This window comes from Elgaria multicarinata, chromosome 9 (assembly GCF_023053635.1).
Source record: "Elgaria multicarinata webbii isolate HBS135686 ecotype San Diego chromosome 9, rElgMul1.1.pri, whole genome shotgun sequence".
Taxonomy (NCBI): Eukaryota; Metazoa; Chordata; class Lepidosauria; order Squamata; family Anguidae; genus Elgaria; species Elgaria multicarinata.
Window position 1 is genome coordinate 64,007,639 of NC_086179.1, and position 19,788 is coordinate 64,027,426.

The following is a 19,788-nucleotide window of genomic DNA, read 5'->3' on the forward strand; positions in this document are numbered from 1 at the left end:
TTGGATCCTGCTTCAGTGTAATTAGGTGACATGACCTTGAGTTCTCTTCCCAGCTGACAGTTGCGTGCTAATGTCAACACTTACCATCACATTTCTCTAGTATTTGAACAGTGTCTCCAATCTCCAGCGATAAGCCATGTGGGACCGCTCCTCGAAAACTTGCAATTACTGAAAGAGATATTAAATTCCAATTAATCTTTTTTTTTTTTAACAAGCCACATGTTTGCTATTAAACTTTCACACTGTAAGGAAAAGCAAGGCAGTTAAATGAACAGATTTTTCTAAAACTCACAATGCTGTAAGCTATTATCAGCTATAAATATCACATTACGGGGTTTTCGGATAGATGGTAACAGCTCTTTTTTCTGACTTTTATCCAAGAAAAGACAATTTGCTTAACGGTGAGAGAAGAATTTAGCAAGAAATCAACGGCGTGTTTGGATACCTAAATAGTCCTTCTATAGCCAGACGTAGTGTGAGAAGGAACATTTTACAGAGCACCACACTACTACACTGCCACGCTACTACAGCAAGGATCTGAACAGCTACAATATATTAGGATGCCCCCAACTCATGGCTGTGATTCCTCCCTGCCTCCAATCTGTTCATGTTCCTATATCTGGGGTTAAGGATGTCCATAAGAACATAAAAAGAGCCATGCTGGATGAGACCAAGGGTCCATCTAGTCTAGCATTCTGTTAACACAGTGGTCAAGCAGCTGTCGACCAGGGTCCCACAAGCAGGACATGAGGGCAACAGCTCCCTCCCACCCATGTTCCCCAGCAACTGGCATAGATAGGCTTACTTACTAGCCACTGATACATCACTAAAAAAGAGGAAAAATGCATACCCCAACCCAAGGAAAAAGAAGATATGGATTTGCGTAAATTATGCATATGCTAATTTATATGTATAGGTACAAATTTAGAAATAATTGCTATAATTTAAATATAAATACCATACATCTCACTAGCACGAGATGTAGTGATGGTCACCAATTTGGAAGGTTTTAAAACAGGGTTAAAGGAGAAGGCTATCTAGGGTTATTTGACCTGACAGCTATGTGCTACCTCCAGTATCAGAGGTAGTAAGCCTATATGCACCAGTTGCTGGGGAACATGGGTGGGAGAGTGCTGATGCACCATGTCCCGCTTGTGAGTTCCTGGTCAACAGCTGTTTGGCCACTGTGTGAACAGAGTGCTGAACTAGATGGACCCTTGCTCTGCTCCATCATGGTTCTTCTTACTTTCTTATCTCACCATCGTGGGGAAGACTGTGTGCCTGCTCAGTCTGATGTCCAAGTCCTAACTGTTGATGGCTACTTTTATTCCTTCTGATGGTTCTTTATCTTTTAGCTATGCTTGGATTGGTCAGCCCTCAAATAGAAGGTGACTTCAAATACAGATCTGTTCTCTGACTAGGATGTCCAGGTGTCCTACTTTACAGAGGGCAGTGCTCTATTTTGGAGGGCTGGCAGGGTGCAGACTTCTCTTTGAAGGTGTCTGTCCATTTAAAGAGGTCTCCAGTCCAGGTCTGGTTTAACATCAAATAACTGTAAGAATGGAGAGCTGCAGCCTTGAAGCTGCCCACCAACAATTAGCACCTGGACAGCAGACTGTGAATAGCCACGCAGATCACCTAGACAATCTTCTCCACTATGGTGAGATGTATTGCTAATTTATGGAAATTAGGGTTAGTAATAAAGCTGCACCTAAATGAATACATTTCATGTACAAATGTCATGTAAAGTGATGTCGTTCTGAGGGGGGGTCAGGACTATGTGGCCAACCTACCTCTGACAGCCCTTCAAAATGATGACTGTTCTTTGTCAAGTAGGACACATGGCCATGCTACTGGGGATGAACCCCTTTAGGAAGGCACAGTCTAGATGGTGGTGGCTCCCATACTGGGGGGACAGTCTGCCTAGAAAAGCTAACTCTTGCTATGTTCTGCAAGGTGAAGATTTTCCTATATTTAAATTAATTCAGAGTCATTACTGTTTGTTTTATTATTGTTTTAGGTGATTTTAAATAGGCCAGCATAGGGTTTTAACTGTGATTTCACCACATTACAGGTGACAGAGCACTTTGTTAAAAGGAAAATTAAAAAAACAAAGGTGTGTGCACGCACACACACACACACACACACACACACACACTTTGCTGAGTCCTGAAAGAGGGAGCTCAGCCATAAGGTGAGGAGCACAAGTCTTGAGAGAAACTGCTAATGTGTTTAACTGTCCTCCTGCAAATGATAGGATACATGCTCTGAGAAAGAAAGTATCTTTATTTCCTCCTGCCTCTATAATGAATATTCTGAAGTGCTTTTACATGCATTTCAATTTTGTTTATGAATGGATAACAATGAGATCATGGGAGGGGAAGGGAAGTGATGACTATCCAGACTCCGGCAATACACTTGTCCTGAAGCCGGTCGGCAAATATGGTAATATCATTATAAAGTTTGGGCCGAAGCTTGTGCTATGCTTCTTAAGCCCAAGGGAGAGAACAGGCCTGAAATTGAGACCGGAAGCCAGTAGCTGGAAAAAAAAAGTTCAATAGACAAAACTATGGGTGCAGGCAGAATGAAAGGAAATCCATCAGACTGGCTGGGAAAGCAAGACTCCAATAAGGAGGAAGCAGCTGTGAGATTGCAGATGTGCAGGGAGAATTACTTATCAGCCCAATCAAGGAACTGCAATGATTTCTCAAGTCCCAGCTACATGACAAATTGCCTCGGAAGTACCAGCTGCTCTCTCAAAGACATTGCTTGTGATCAAGCCCCACAATGAGAAGTGGGGGTGTGCAGAGCATCCCACAAGGTCAATGGTGCCCAGAAACCAAAATCCTGAAGGCGCTTCCTCTTGAGCCTTCCAGTTTTACGTGAGCTAAACAAAACAAGGATCTTCACAAAATGCTTTTCAGAAGAGAGAGACGCTTGACATAGACCAAGGTCGGCACAAACAAGGCTGTTGCATTTTCACGTAGCGGTATTTTAAACAAATGTTTCTAGGCATTGAAAAGAGGGGGAGATCTGTTGCTACTACTAACAGGATCATGAAGAATGACACTTCATATGTGAACTCATGACCAGGGCCACTGGTTCAGATTTCAGGTGTGATGAAAGAGAAGTGTTTCAACTGTCAGAAGATGGGTTTCAGGGCCTTCCTTTTCAGCATCACATTGCAAAATTACAGTGGTTTGTATCCCAAGGGAAGTGAACACAGGAAATTCACAGAAAAGCATTTCCTATCTGCTACTATCAGCTCCAGCCACCAACACCCCCACGCACCCAAGTCTCTGGAGGTTTGGAAGACCCACCTGAACCATGTGGGAAACTTTCCTTCCATTCACTTCCTTCTGAATTCCTTTGTTAGGATCCAGTGCATTTTAAAAGCATTGGCTACTTTCTTTTCCCCAGACCTGTGTTGCAGTGCCAACACAGAACAATCACACAACATCATGTAAGAAACAACAAACACATGAAAAACAAAAGGGATTTGTGGATTTAGCATGAATATGTGCCTTGGTCGACTCAACTGCTTCATAAAAACAGTCCCACAGTATGTAGAAACAACAGGTTGTTCAGAGATACTGAGGAATAATCATATGTGATCTGAAACATAGGGGAATCTCTCCCCTAACCCTAAATGCTCTCTCTCCCCCTACCCCAGCATGCCACAGTCTTGCTAAGCCACTAGCTAGTTCTCACCTCAGCAGGGCAAAAAGAAAAGAAGTTCTGAGCATATTTCTTTATTATAAGTGCCTTCTATTTAAAGGTCATTTCAAATTTAGTTTGTGAGAAAGTAGCCCATTTGATTCTATGCATTGATTCTTCCATGCAGATGGACTTTATAATAGATAACATAGACCATTTTATTCTCTGTATTTCTTCTTGATAAGCAAGTGACATAGTTGAAGCTCTACCCATAGAGCTCAAGGCATCATGCAACAACAGCAGGACTTGATTAAAGAACAAAGGTGGGGGGAACAGATAGAGCTACATCAAAAGTCAAAAGTCCACTCACACAGGCTTTGTATTCATTCAACATAAAGCTGAATCATGTACCAGCTGTGAGAAATGTAGGCAAAGGACAACCTTGTCTGAAAAACTCACTATTCTTCCCTCCTCCAATTTCCTGTTACTTTTTGTAGTTACCAATGCATCTGTTTGCTTCAAAAATACTTTTAAATATTTTTCATTTATTCTGTTGCTGTGAATGACACCGACCATCTGTCAGACTAATCCTGAACATTTGCAGCAGGAGGCCTGGCGCAAACGTTTAACGTCATGTTTGATGGCACCGCATTTATCAGCAGGCTGCAAATCTTTGCCCCAGGTTATGCGTTATTTCATATGATCTCCTACGACATAATCCTCCATGTATCTGCTCATAAGGGAGCCCCACTGAGTTTAATGGGACTTATTCCCATGGGATTGACACCTTAGTCTTGTGTGTGTGTGTGTGTGTGTTTACGCACATACACACGCATGCACACAAGCATATTGTGGGGATAAACATCTATGAAGTGCAGAAATGTCCCAGTTCAAGAAATGTTAACTCAACTCCACTATGAATCAGGAAAAAGCTACAAACCTTAAAATAAAGAAGTCAATAGAACATAGACTCATCTACAGAAGAAGAGGTAACCTGTCAAGAGTGACAGAATAAAGAGCCATCATTTGATCCAACAGCACCATGTACATTGATGGTGCTATATAAATAAATAATAATAATAATAATAATAATAATAATAATAATAATAATAATAATGTCCATGAGCTTTGCTCCCAAAATACGCACAGAATTCTAAGAGAGATCTCATGTCAAGGTCAGCCTCAATACATCTAACCCACCTTTCTAGCAGAAATGCTCAAAAGGTGGCAGGAGTATGTAGCACAAAGCAAAGAATGCACAGAGTTTGCTAAAGGAAGCACATTGGACTTAGAAATGGGGCAAACAGGAAATATATTTAAGAAATCACACTCAAGATTAGACATCTACAAACCCACTTGGCAGCTCACCAGGGGCGAGTGCCCCAATCCCTTGGCAAATACAACACCCAGCACCACACAGATCCCTACCCTGGAGGCCTCATTTCCACTGCAGGTAAGAAACAGCAGGATTAGCTTCCAAGCAGTGGGAGTGCTTCCTGCCATTTCTTCCCTCTCCACAACCCACACAAGTGAGGGAACACTCAAGACGCATGGTTCGCATGATTGCACTGCCGGCCGGATTTCCCTTATTAGCTTCGCTGTCTTGGCTTGCCATGTCGCCCAGACTGGGTGGGGCAGCAATCCTCAAATAGCCAAACAACAGGCCATGGGTTATTTGAGGGTTGCTGCCCTTCAAACAAGCCATACTGCCCAGGTTCGGATGATACAGCAAGCCATGCCTAGTGAGGGTAACTAGGGAAATCCAGCCAGCATAGATTAACAAGCTGCTCTCCCAAACACTCGGTGCAAGCCGGAAGATTCAGGGGAAGGAATTGATGAACAGAATTCGCTGGGGAACGCTGGGAGTTGTAGTACTTATTTCTCTCCAAACATGTATAGGATTGTGGCTTTGATGGCTGGATAATAAGCCAAGAAAACATTTGTAGACCCCCTGCTCAAGACAAAATACAGTAGAATTCATGACGAGTATTCCTTTCAAAAGCTACCTCCAAAAAAACTGTATTCTATTTCTTAAAAAGCAAATGATGATACTTGTTGGTGCTAGTGATTAATTTGGTATGTAAGAAGATACCAAATTAATCCCCATCTTTCCATTGAAGCATTTTCTTTACACTGAGAAATGAGCTGATATTGCAAACTTTCACTTTGTAATTTCTGTCTGCAAAACTAAGTGCTGTTTTGCAAAACAAGCAAACAAAATCATCATAAAAAGAAATAGTGAGAGAATAAAAATTGCCTCACTTAGCAATACAGTTTGGCGAGTGCACCTTTTGCCCGAAATGGTAATAACTGGAAGAAAAGTTGTAACCCAATCACTCGGACTTTCTTTACATACAGTTGCACTTACAAAGTAACCTTAGAATCATAGAATAGCAGAGTTGGAAGGGGCCTACAAGGCCATCGAGTCCAACCCCCTGCTCAATGCAGGAATCCACCCTAAAGCATCCCTGACAGATGCTTGTCCAGCTGCCTCTTGAAGGCCTCTAGTGTGGGAGAGGCCACAACCTCACCAGGCAACTGATCCCATTGTCGTACTGCTCTAGAACTTCTTTCTCTTTGCTTTCAGCGTAATATTTAAAAGCCTTCCTGAGCACCTTGGTCCTTTCCATACATAGGTTTGTTAAGAGTACGGAACATTTTTCAAAGAAAAGAGCTTGAAGTTCTATAATGTTGAAAAAGACTCACTCAGATGCCTGTGTGTTTCCATAGACAAATCCAACACAGTCCATCGGAGCCAGGCTGCCATCAGGTTTTAGAGGACCCTTGAGCAGGACACCCCTTAGTGGACCTCCTTCATTCAGTGATCCAACTGCTACCAGATACTACTGCTGCTCTCCTTCCTCATCAGGCTTTGTTTATTTATTACAGTTCCATACCGCTCAATAGCCGAAGCTCTCTCTTTAGTCATTCTGGGTTTTTTTCTTTTTAAATGTGTTAGGGCACAATCCTAAGCATGTTTAGAGAGAGAAATGTCCTGCTACTCCCAGCATTCCCCAGCCAACACCTTTGCACCTTTAGTGTGGTTTAAGATATTTGGCAAAAGCAAGGGGAGAAAACCATCCAATGAAGTGAAAAGAAGGGAAAAACGATTCTCAGGATGCTGAACTTTTTATTGAACTATTTATTGTATCATGAACTATTACAGTTCATGATTTTAAGTCTTGTTTTGTGAGCCACCCAAAGAGCTTTGGCTATTGGCCAGTATAGAAACATAACAGATAGAAAGATAAAAAGATAGAAAGATAGAAAGATAGATAGATAGATGGTAATTTACACGAGGAGAAAGGCAGGGGGAGGGAAAATAAGATGACATTAAGAGTAACTGAATTTGTTTTATTGTTCCCAGATGAGAAATGAGACACTTGAACTTGACTTGAGCAATGATCTAATTACGGAGTTTATATTTGAGTAAAATAAAGTGAATGACCTGTTAATTACATACAACACAGCAGACAGCTGGAACAATCCATGTATGGTGGACACTTAATACCAATTTCAAAAACTAAGGAATATTTCTAGTACCCCTACTTTGGACAGATAGATAGATAGATAGATAGATAGATGTAATTACAGATATACACAGTCACAAATATTGCAGTAAAGTCTTGCACAAGCTGAAATTATATACAGACACACAAATCTACATAAAGCAGCATATGTTATCTTACTGGCAGAACACTATATTATCCTATCAATGAACACGATAGTCACAGAAGTCCATTCTCATTAAATAGCATGCACTGAGATGATAAATCTCATAAACACTGCAGAAGAAAGCTCCATAGCAACTGTCCAAGTTAAAAGTGTACAAGTTTCCCTCCTCCTTAACAGAACAAAGTTAAGGACTCAAATACCTATTAGCCTATCGATATAATAAAAATTAATGAAGCCTGCCTAGGCATTCATAAACTTTCTAAGCTTTAACTGCCTTTCACTGCAGCAAGAAGACTATCACACTACTTGTGTATTTCTAAACTGCAAGCCAGATCCAATATAATATAGTTGCTTTCTTGGTATCTTTGATGGTGGGCATTGGTTACATGTGTGTTGGACTTTTCTCTGTGTTGGACTTTTCTACTGCTCACTTTCCGCTGTCAGATCATCACCTAGTTTCTTTCAATATTACTCATAATCCTCCTCCTTCACGTCCCGCTTCTCGCTCTTGTCGTGACTTGCAATCTATCAATTACGAGGCTTTTTCCCAGTCCCTAGCCTCCTCCCTTCCTTCTGTCTGTTCGGCTGTCTCCTTGGACTCAGCTGTCTCCTTCTTTAATTCCTCCTTATCTTCAACTCTTGATAATCTTGCTCCATCTACAACTCGGATAGTTCGCCCTTCTCAACCCCAACCATGGCTCACCTCTTCCCTCCGCTACCTTCGCTCTTGTTCCCGGGCAGCTGAACGCCTTTGGCGTAAGACCAGGGACCGGGCAGACTTTGTCCATTACAAATTTGTACTTTCCTCTTTCTCTTCTGCCATCTCACTGGCCAAACAGCAGTACTACTCAACGCTGATCCAGTCAAATGCTAGGCATCCTCAGCGGCTCTTTGCGTCCTTCAATTCTCTTCTGAAGCCTAATCCGCCATCTCTCCCCGCCTCTCTGTCTGCTAACAACTTTGCCTCTTTTTTCAATGCTAAAATCCAAACTATCCGCTCTGATCTGGCCAGCTCTGCTCCTCTTCCAGTTCCTGTTCCTCATCTGTCAGCTCCTCCTGCAAATTTCTCTGCGTTTCCTTCGGTCTCTGCGGATGAACTGTCTACAATACTGCGCTCTTCGAAGCCTTCCACTTGTTCTCGTGATCCGATTCCTTCTCGCGTCTTTATTAATCTTATTCCTGCTATCCTCCCTTCCTTGCTACATATTATTAATCTTTCTCTGTCCTCTGGTTCATTTCCTTCTGCTTTTAAACATGCTACAGTCTCTCCCATTCTCAAGAAACCTACTCTTGATAGGCTATCTCTGTCTAACTACCGACCTGTCTCTTTGTTGCCGTTTGTTTCAAAGATCCTGGAGCGTGCGGTCTACTCTCGCTGTCTTGACTTTCTTTCTAGTAACTCTGCTTTGGATCCATTTCAATCTGGATTCCGTCCTCTGCATTCCACCGAAACAGCCCTTACTAAGATCACCAATGATCTCCTTACTGCCAAGTCTAAAGGCCATTATTCCGTTCTTATTCTCCTTGATCTAACTGCAGCCTTTGACACGGTTGATCATGATCTTCTCTTAGATTCCCTTCATGACCTTGGATTTTGTGGCTCTGTCTATAACTGGTTTGCCTCCTATCTAGCGGGTCGCTCTTTCAGCGTGTTGACTAATGGCAGCTCGTCTTCCTCCTTTCCCCTTTCAGTAGGGGTTCCGCAAGGCTCGGTGCTTGGCCCGTTGTTGTTTTCCTTATACATGTTGCCCTTGGGCAAGCTTATTCAATCTCATGGTCTCCAATATCATCTGTACGCCGATGATACACAACTATATCTGTCATCTCCGGAACTTTCTCCTGATGTTCACGATCGTATCTCGGCATGTCTTTCAGATATCTCAGCTTGGCTGCTTCATCGTCGCTTGAAGCTTAACATGGCAAAGACTGAATTGCTTGTTTTTCCTCCTAAACCTTCTCCTCATCTCTCATTCTCTCTTACTGTCAATGATGTTACGCTTACTCCGGTCAAGGAAGCTCGTAGCCTTGGCTTTATCTTCGACTCCTCGCTCTCCTTTATTCCTCATATTGAGGCAGTAGCTAAATCTTGTCGATTTTTCCTGTATAATATTGCCAGGATTCGATCATTTTTGTCTGTCTCTTCTGCCAAGACGCTTGTTCATGCACTGGTTATTTCACGGTTGGACTACTGCAACCTTCTTCTCTCTGGCCTTCCTTCTTCTCACATCAGCCCGTTGGTTTCTGTTCACCACTCTGCCGCAAAGATCATCTTCTTAGCACGCCGCTCCGACCATGTTACTCCGCTTCTGAAATCTCTTCATTGGCTTCCAATTCACTTCAGAATCCAATATAAACTTCTCCTGTTAACCTTCAAAGCTTTTCACTGTCTAGCTCCTTCCTATCTCTCCTCTCTCATCTCACACTATTGCCCCGCTCGTGCTCTTCGCTCCTCTGATGCCATGTTTCTCGCCTGCCCAAGGGCCTCTACTTCCCTTGCTCGGCTTCGTCCATTTTCGTCTGCTGCCCCTTACGCCTGGAACGCTCTTCCAGACCATTTGAGAACTACAAGTTCAACCACAGCTTTTAAAGCTCAACTAAAAACTTTTCTTTTTCCTAAAGCTTTTAAAACTTGATGTTGTGCAGACTTCTACTGTTACTTTCTACTGTTAGTTTTTCCCTACCCTGTGCCTGCTTACCCTTCCCTGTACCTGTTGGCATTCTCTTCCCCTCCTTATTGTTTTACTATGATTTTATTAGATTGTAAGCCTATGCGGCAGAGTCTTGCTATTTACTGTTTTACTCTGTACAGCACCATGTACATTGATGGTGCTATATAAATAAATAATAATAATAATAATAATAATTTAACCCAGTTAAGACCCATTTCCTATTTCTTTACTTTTTCAGATAACAAAATTCCAAAAGACATTAACTTGCTTCCATCCACTCATTAGTTGCCAGATATTCATCAAATATTTCATACTGCTATTCTACACCCAGTAATATTTGATGAGAGACCTGCAAAGCTATTTAATATGAAATGTGCAGTGCTATTTAGCTTTCCTTTTTCTTTCTTTCTTGTTATCTTTTATTTATTTATTTTATTTTGCAATATTTGACACCCACAAAAATCAGAGCAACAAAGGGATCACAATTTGGATTTCAAGGTAAAAAGTTAATAAGCAAAACTCAACATTTACATTTAAAATTCACATCCAGAATCTGGATATTGGGGAAGGATGGAAATTGTACAGCATCAGGGTATACAAGATTAGTCCTACTTGATTTGATACCAATTCTATTCAAGGCACCTAACTAAAATTGTGTCTTGGTTTGACAAAACTTCATTTCTGCTATGGTCATAGCTTACTAGCACAGTCCTAGGCATGTTTAGACAGAAAAAAACTTCCACAAGTGCCAATATTCCTCACCCAGCATGGCTGGCTGGGGAATGCTGGGAATTGGTGAACTTTTCTCTATCTAAACATGCATAGGATCGCATCCTAAGGAATTCCTTAAAATAACTCTCTCATCCCTGTACACAACCCCTCTGTGAGGTGGGTCATTAGAAAATGAGTCTGAGACACAATAAAATGACCTGAGGCTATCCAGAGAGTTCATGACTGAATAAGAGAAACTGTCCAGCACTGTTTATAGGATTACACTGGCTCTTGGTATAAAAGGGACTTTCCCAACACTCAGACAGATGTGGTGAAGTCTCCACTTTAAGTAGAAATGATCAACTATCTAAAAGTGTTTGTGTGTGCACATGTATGCGTGTATATATCCATGCATGTGCCTGTCTTTTAGGCCAGACTAATAAAGACAATGCCTGCTTTATTTAATCAGAAAGACTGTACAGGAATGTGTGTGTGTTTGTGTGTGTTTAAAGCACACCGCTAGTAGCAGATATCAAATTCAAAAGGACTATGAATAGAGCTACTTCACACTTCGTGCAGCAGTCGCTACTGTTGCAGAAAACGTTTGCTGTTGTATATATGAAGCGTTAAGGGTATGCAGACAAATTCCTCAACACACGAGGTTATGTGCTGGGAAATCACTAGTAGCTTGGCTTCAGGCCCATGGCACATAACACAAGTACACACAGGCTGCTGGATGAAATCTGAAGAGGCGCCTATTGTGCCATTACAGGAAGGAAAGAAAAAAAAGTAGCAGTGTTCAGATGACATAACCCTGTACAAGAAGCATGTATAGACAGGGGAGGCAGGGTCACGGTAACAGGACTTCTGTGCATTCAACGGGTCACCTGAACCAGATTCTATACATGATTAAGACGCCTGCAAAAAGCATGGCCCTTGATAGACCTGCCCTACACAGGTCTGATCTGTTCAGGTGAGCAACTAAATGTGTGAGGGTCTGGGGCAGAGTCTGCTGCTGCAATTGTGCTTCCTGAGCTATGGGGTTGTATCAAAAGTCAATCCTACTTAGACTAGACCCATTGAAATGAATGGGACTTCAGTTTGACTAACATTGGCTACAACCCAATGTCAACTGAAGAGCACTAGTGTCATGTTTGCAGTGGAGGGCAATGTATGCCCATTGTACTTCTGAGACATGTGGCTCACTGGTCTGAAGCACACTATTGTTCCCAGCTTCTGCTATGAACACACATTCATCCCTAACTCCTTCTACAAAGAAATTATTCATGATCGGCTGAAGGTACACTCCTTATCCAAAGCAGAAATCCTCAGCTAATTTTGCTTGGGCAGAGGACAAGAGTAGAGAGCTCCTTAAAACATTATACAATAAGGTTGAAAACATTTCTGCTTCTGGTCTAAAGTTCTGACACTATTTTCTAGGATTCATCTCTAAATTGCCATTTCAAAAATCAATACTTATTCTTTTTTTAACACTCCAATTTTGTTTACTAGAAGGCACCCAGGCAATAAAGTTGAATAATAGTATATCAATTGTCAGGATATTTTTTTTAAAAGGAAGGTTATTAGCTTCTTTCTAAATCTGTCATATGCTTGTCTGAGAAGCTGACAGATCTCAGTCTCCATCCTCCATTCCTACAACACTATCCATAAACATAAGAGCATCTCTCTCTCTCTCTCTCTCTCTCTCTCTCTCTCTCTCTCTCTCTCTCTCGTTCTCTCTCATATACACACACACAAACCCACACAGAGCTGAAACAAGTCTATTCTCTCTGCCCATTCCTTTTTGTTACTTTAGTTCAGTAATGCTGTTACCTTTTGTCAGAATCTTGGCTAACTTACCGAGAAACTTAACCAACGCGATGCAACTTCTAGGTCGAATCAGCACAATGTAAATAAGAGTATGAGAAAATGTTACCGAGCGTGGAAGTTAAGAAGGCTGCACCAAAACACTGTTCTGTCTGCTTCGTCTACGAGATATGAAAAATATTTTCTTTTTCCAAAAATACAGAGTGGCATATAGAACAGCCTGATTCAATAATCCATATTTTTTCCCCTCTCAAAATTTATCCACACTATTATGATGGGGCAATAGCAGTACATTTGCATAGTTTGAAATCAACACACTGACACAAAGGACTAAGAGCTTTCTTCTATGGGAGAGGGGAGAACCCTGTATCCAAAGAAAAGAGGAATGAAAAGCTATAAGGGATATTTTCTGGGCAAACCTGCATTGAACCCTGATTACCGGGTAAGTCTGGTTTGCATTAACCATGGTTAATACGGTCTTCATGTAATGTTAAACCATGGTTAAAATAAACCAGGAACGGGATGGGGGGGGGTAATTCTCTCTAGAAAGAGACGTAAGGAATGCATAAGCCTCTGAGTCCACTTCTCAACAGAATATGTTAACTACCAAGGACAGCCTTTCCTCACCCTGGTACCCTCCAAATGTGTTTGGGCTACATCTCCTATAGTTGGCTGGGGATTTTGGGAGCTGTAGTCAAACACATCTGGAGGGCACCAAGTTGGGGTATGCTGAGCTAGAATATTGCTTTGAGAACCTCCCTTTTGGATAAAACCTTTCTTGTGGGGTTTTAAAGTTGTGAATTCCGGGTAGGAATTCGCCTATTATATATACATAGATATAAACTGTACAAGATACCTAAATAACTGTAGGAATCTTGTAATGTGTGAAGCAGCTCATGAATTTCATTTTACTTCTGTTCAGCCACAGCTTTCAGCTTCTGTTGTATTGCCAAAGGAATAGATGCAAGTTTAGAATCGTTAGACAAGCTGCAGCAATGTTCCAACTTTCTAAAGTGTGAAATTTTGCTAATCACAGTTCTCACCCTAGCTGGTATATTACTTTGTTTAAAAGGGGAGGGGGGAGCGCTTTGGTTTTACTTTTAAAGGCTGCTGATTAACTCAGCATTTTGTCCCGCTGAGACTGTGAAAGGCAAATGTCGTGTTTTATATTTGTTCTAGCAATGGGGATAACAACAACTTTCCTTGCAGCCCTTGACAATCAAGGAGCCTCTGGAGCCTGTAGGCATGTTGATGAAGCTCATCAATGAGAAAGTCTTCCTGGGATCAGTTCCATCAAACACAGCAGGATTCACTCCATAGCTTGTCCAAATGTGTCTTCCAGAGATTTAAAAGAAGAAGCAAGCTTATGCTGGGGACATTTTTTGTGTGCTGGGGCAGGTATAGGGATATCAACATTCAAGAGCTTGCACATTTCATTAATATTGTGCCCCTTGGCTGTTGTACCCTTGGAGCAGGGGGAAGATATCATCGTTGGCTTTAGGTATCTACAGAGCTACCTCTAAAAACAGTAGTAAGATATAGTTCTCTAAAACTATATTAACTATCTACTGATCTCCTATCTCATTGTAGGGTTAGCTCCAGCCTCATGGTCCCTAAAAGCCAGGAGCCCTGCATTGCCACAAGGAACAAATGGATGTAGAGGATATAGAGCCTCTCCCCTCAGAGAAGAGAAGGCATCTCCTTCTATGCCCTTCCAGCCTGAGAACATGGCACATCCACCTTCCTCAGACTCAGACGACAGGTCCCTAGTAGAAACAAGCGGTTGCAGAACTGGTCAAGGGTCCTTTCAAAAAGCTCCTTTAAGAAGGCAGGACCAACTGTAGTACAAGCCTTGCTAGTGTTCATTAGGCATCAGCTCTCAGCTGAGACAACATCTTTTCATTCCATGCAATAAGGAGGAGAATTTACAGCCATCAGGAGACATTGAGAGGTTCATGGTCCTGACTGCTGTGATTCCTGCTTGAAGAATCTTTACCTGAACAGATGAGACTTTACCTAAATAATTGAACTACGACTTCACCTGTGAGCCCCAGGAAACTACCCTAGACTAAATGCCGAAAAGATTTAGAACACAAGTCCTAAGAAATGCCTCTGAAGACAAAGACCAGGAGATATATTTAGATTCAGCACTAGTGCTCCCTTAGCATACAAGTAGGGTCAACAAAAATCCCTGAGGCACTTTGAAGACTAAACCATTTATTAGGCCATGAATGTTCAGTCAAAAGTGTATATTTCAGCAGAAGCAGGCAAAGAGGAAAATGTGGCGATTTTGACTGGAGGAGTAACGGTAGATACTGATAGATATCCTAGATCAGCTAACCAACATTATTGGCCCTCATCAGCTGGATGAGGGCCAATAAACTGAAACTGAATCATGGCAAAACAAAAGCTCTGTGGGTGAGTGGTTCCCGAGTCTGGGAGATAGGCTCATTGCCCATTCTGGATGGAGTTGCACTCCCTCTGAAAGATCAGGTTCGTAGTTCGGGGGTACTCCTAGACCCATCATTGCCACTGGAGGTCCAAATAGCTGCAGCTGCTTGGAGTGCCTTTTACCATCTTTGGCTTGTTCGCCAGCCACGGCCTCTCCTGGACAGGGACAGCTTGGCCATGGTGGTACAGGCATTAGTAACCTCAAGTTTGGATTACTGCAATGCGCTGTATGTGGGGCTGCCCTTAAAGTTGCTCCGGAAGGTGGAGCTAGTGCAGAATGCTACAGCTTGCCTGTTGTCCGGAGCTGCTCCTTTTCAGCATGTAATTCCTTAGCTGAGGGAACTGGGCCAGGGTTAAGGTTCTTGTACTAGTATACAAAGCCCTAAACAACTTGGAACCAGGATACCTGAGAGAGTGCCTTCTCCTCTATCAACCTGCCCAGTCAGTGAGGGCATCTGAGGGCATGCTCCTGGTAGTTCCACATAGACCTATTGTGTGATTGGAGTCCACCAGGGGAAGAGCCTTCAGTGTGGTGGCCCCGCTCCTATGGAATTCCCTGCCTCTGGAGGTCAGGCAGGTGCCAACTTTTTATTCCTTCCAGCGCCTCCTGAAAACTTCATTGTTCCAGGAAGCCTTCCCTTAGCAAACAGCTCCAGTTTATTTTGCACTTTTTTTAAAAAAAAAAAAAAGTACTTTGAATGTGTTTTTATTCTGCTCTTATTCTATTTTATTTTGCCCACCCCTCTGAACTTCTGAATGGGGAGTGGTATATAAATACTGTAAATAAATAAATGTCGTACAAATGCTTACAGAGAACTATCTACATTTATTTATTTATTTAAGGATTTTTATGCCGCCATTCAGCCAAAAAAGGCTTTCATGGCGGCTTACAAAAGTATTTCTTGACAGTCTCTGCCCACAGGCTTACAATCTAAAAGACATGACACAAAAGGAAAGGGGATTGGGAGGGAGGAGGAGGAGGGGGGAAAGGAAAGCAAATTCAGGCACTACAATCTTAGTTGCAAAGTTCAGCAGTTACAGTTGACAGCAGGAGGGAGGGGGCTCTCAGCTGGAGCTGGACCCAGGCACGGTGGAGAGGTGCCTGGCTGCTGCTTCCTCCCTCAGTGGTGGCCTCTGCAGAGACAGTTGGTAGCAGGTGGGAGGGGGCTCTCAGCTGGAGCTGGACCCAGGCACGGTGGAGAGGTGCCTGGCTGCTGCTTCCTCCTTCACTGGTGGCCTCTGCAGTGACAGTTGGTAGCAGGAGGGAGGGGGCTCTCAGCTGGAGCTGGACCCAGGCACGGTGGAGAGGTGCCTGGCTGCTGCTTCCTCCCTCAGTGGTGGCCTCTGCAGAGACAGTTGGTAGCAGGTGGGAGGGGGCTCTCAGCTGGAGCTGGACCCAGGCACGGTGGAGAGGTGCCTGGCTGCTGCTTCCTCCTTCACTGGTGGCCTCTGCAGTGACAGTTGGTAGCAGGAGGGAGGGGGCTCTCAGCTGGAGCTGGACCCAGGCACGGTGGAGAGGTGCCTGGCTGCTGCTTCCTCCCTCACTGGTGGCCTCTCCAGAGACAGTTGGTAGCAGGAGGGAGGGGGCTCTCAGCTGGAGCTGGACCCAGGTACGGTGGAGAGGTGCCTGGCTGCTGCTTCCTCCCTCACTGGTGGCCTCTGCATGTAACACATGCTCAGGACACTCATGTTGAAGGAGGATAGGGCCCTCAGGGTTTATTGGAACCTGGGGAGAATATGGACTAAAAAAAAGATCTGAACTAGATATGACGCAGGAGATCAGCAGTGAGGGTTTCATGTAGCTGCAGCTGGGAGGAGAAGGGTGATCTAAACTGGGGTTGAGAAGAAGTTAGATCTTCAGATGTTTTGGACTTCAACTCCCAGAAGTCCCTGCCAGCATTGCCAATGGTCAGAATGCTGGAGTTCTATTCCAAAACATCTGGAGGGCACCAGGTTATTTTTTCTATTTGTGAAAGGCACTGGGAAGCATTTCAGCCACCCTCTGGGGTGCAAGTGAAGGGAGGAGCAAAGTTTTTAAGTCCCAGTGCTGCAAGTCCAAAGATCTGGACCATATTTTTGCAAAATACAGGGGGGGGGGGCTTTTTTCTTTCTTTCTAAGCAAAACAATAAATAACCTTGAAGTTAAGTTCAGGAATGCTGGGTGTTGAAATCCAATTAATGCAGAGATCTATCCTGGAGAAGGTGGATTAACCTTTTCCTCATGTTATGTTGCTTTTCATTTCACTTTTGTTCCCCAACAATCCAGTCTTATTTTTCACATCTTTCCTATAAATTAATATTTTCTCTTCAGAACTATAAACTAGAATAAAATTAGCTGATGAAACCAACTACTGAGTATTGTGCAATGTTACAAATTCACCATTAACAAAGGGAAAGAAACCTTGATAATGCAGGAAGAATGGGGCAATGGTCAGAAAGTGGGACAGCATGAACCTTCGGTGCTATTTTTCATGGGAAGGTGAGGAATACGTTTAAGAAATAAATAACCCTCATGGTATTATGGACGGGGGGGGGGGGGGCAAGCTGATCAAAAAAGAAAAGAAAAGCAGAATTTTTTATGTTTCTCTTGCCTTTTGTTTGTTGTTTATTCGTTCAGTCGTTTCCGACTCTTCGTGACTTCATGGACCAGAGCTTTCTGTTGGCCGTCGCCACCCCTAGCTCCCCCAAGGTCAAGTCTGTCACCTCCAGAATATCATCCATCCATCTTGCCCTTGGTCGGCCCCTCTTCCTTTTGCTTTCCACTTTCCCTAGCATCAGCCTCTTCTCCAGGGTATCCTGTCTCCTCATTATGTGGCCAGGGTATTGATATATTCACACATTACACACACAACATTCACTTCACACTGTGGGAACAGTGCAAGCAACCTTCCTCTCATCTTAGTGTAGTCAGTGTCACAGGGTCCCATCTGCAACGTGCGAATAATACTATAGACCTAGTTTACAGTGGCATTATAAAAGATGTATTTATTTATTTATTACATTTTTATACCGCCCCACATCCAAAGCTCTCTGGACGGTTTACAACAATTAAAAATAGTAAACATTAAAAGTATACAAAAATTTAAAAAACATAAAAACAGTATAAAAACAACAGTATCCATTTCCAAGTTCAGATGAGCATGTATAATACTTTGAGAACTTAGGAAAAGCACTATATCGAATTTGTTATGTATCTAACTCTGTCTTAAAGGTATGCCTTTGAGACAGAGGTATGCCTCAGACCTGACTCTGTAAGGTAGAATGCATTCTTATTTATTTTATTATTGCATTTATATCCCGCCTTTTTTCCTCCAAGGAACCCAAGGCGGCGATGAAAAGCACTTTGAGACCAAAAACAAAAAGGTCATCTTTATATCATATATGTAACTCATATGACTTTATATCCTTGGTAAAAAAGAAGAAGAAAAGCATCAAAATTACTTGTCCATTTTTCTTATCTCTTCTTTTGAAGGGCAGGTTTTGTTTCGGACTTGGCAAAGTCTCACTGGAATACTAATGGCAAGAAATCAGCACTTCATACACCTTTGAGTGACAATATTTTCCAGCTTTGCCAAGTGTTGTGTAGCGCTCACTCCAACCTCACCCTCTCACTATCTTGGTCTTATCTCTTTGACATTCAGCTTTTATTTCACTGAAAAGAAATGAGCATGCAGCGCTGTTTCACTCATAGTCCAATACGTTAAACGTTCCCTTAGTCAGTTGGAGGGCACGGGGTGTTCAAGCAAAGTTTATTTTCATTTTACAGCAGTGAGAATAAAATATAGATCAAGTCCTTTCTCCAGGAAAGAAAGAATGAAGCTTTTGAGATATCACTGTATACATTAAAAGGGGGCAATTCTGACAACTTATGGAAGCAAGCTCTCTGTCCAATATGAGTTTCATGGATGATAGCTCCAAGGAATGTGAAGCAGATGTTAGAAAGCAATCCACTATAAATCCCAAAGTTCTCCCTTAAAAGTTACCACCACTAAACAATCCATCCAATGCTCTAAAATTTGTTGACCCTTTTGTTTGAATGTTGCATATGCCCCCTGATCCAGGGCTATGTTCATAATTCCCATGATGACACTTAGAATCATAGAATAGTAGAGTTGGAAAGGACCTATAAGGCCATTGAGTCCAACCCCCTGCTCAATGCAGGAATCCACCCTAAAGCATACCTGACAGATGGTTGTCCAGCTGCCTCTTGAATGCCTCTAGTGAGGGTTCCATTGTTGTACTGCTCTAAAAGTCAGGAAGTTTTTCCTGATGTCCAGCCGGAATCGGGCTTCCTGTAACTTGAGCCCATTATTCCATGTCCTGCATTCTGGGATGATCGAGAAGAGATCCTGGCCCTCCTCTGTGTGACAACCTTTCAAGTATTTGAGGAGTACTATTATGTCTCCCCTCAATCTTCTCTTCTCTAGGCTAAACATGCCCAGTTCTTTCTGACTCTCCTCATAGGGCGTTGTTTACAGACCCCCGATCATCCTTGTTGCCTTCCTCTGAACACGCTCCAGCTTGTCTGCATCCTTCTTGAAGTGTGGCGCCCAGACCTGGACACAATACTCAAGATGAGGCCTAGCCAGTGCCGAATAGAGGGGATCCAGTACCTTGCATGATTTGGAAGCTATACTTCTATTAAGCCAGCCCAAAATAGCATTTGCTTTTTTTGCAGACACATCACACTGTTGGCTCATATTCAGCTTGTGAGCTAGAATGGGAACACCACATACACTTCCCTCTCTGAGGCCTCATACACATTTTGGATCATCACACCTGTGTACAACCCCCACCC

General features: G+C 42.8%; 1 protein-coding gene across 1 annotated transcript in view; it reads right to left on the reverse strand.

Moving 5' to 3' along the window:
• Positions 1-19,788, reverse strand: part of DOCK4 (dedicator of cytokinesis 4) — a 293,588-nt gene that overhangs the window by 176,240 nt on the left and 97,560 nt on the right. Inside the window, exon 2 of the mRNA XM_063134026.1 lies at positions 85-168. Within this exon, the coding sequence (XP_062990096.1) occupies positions 85-168 (84 nt within the window). The remainder of the gene's footprint in view (positions 1-84; positions 169-19,788) is intronic.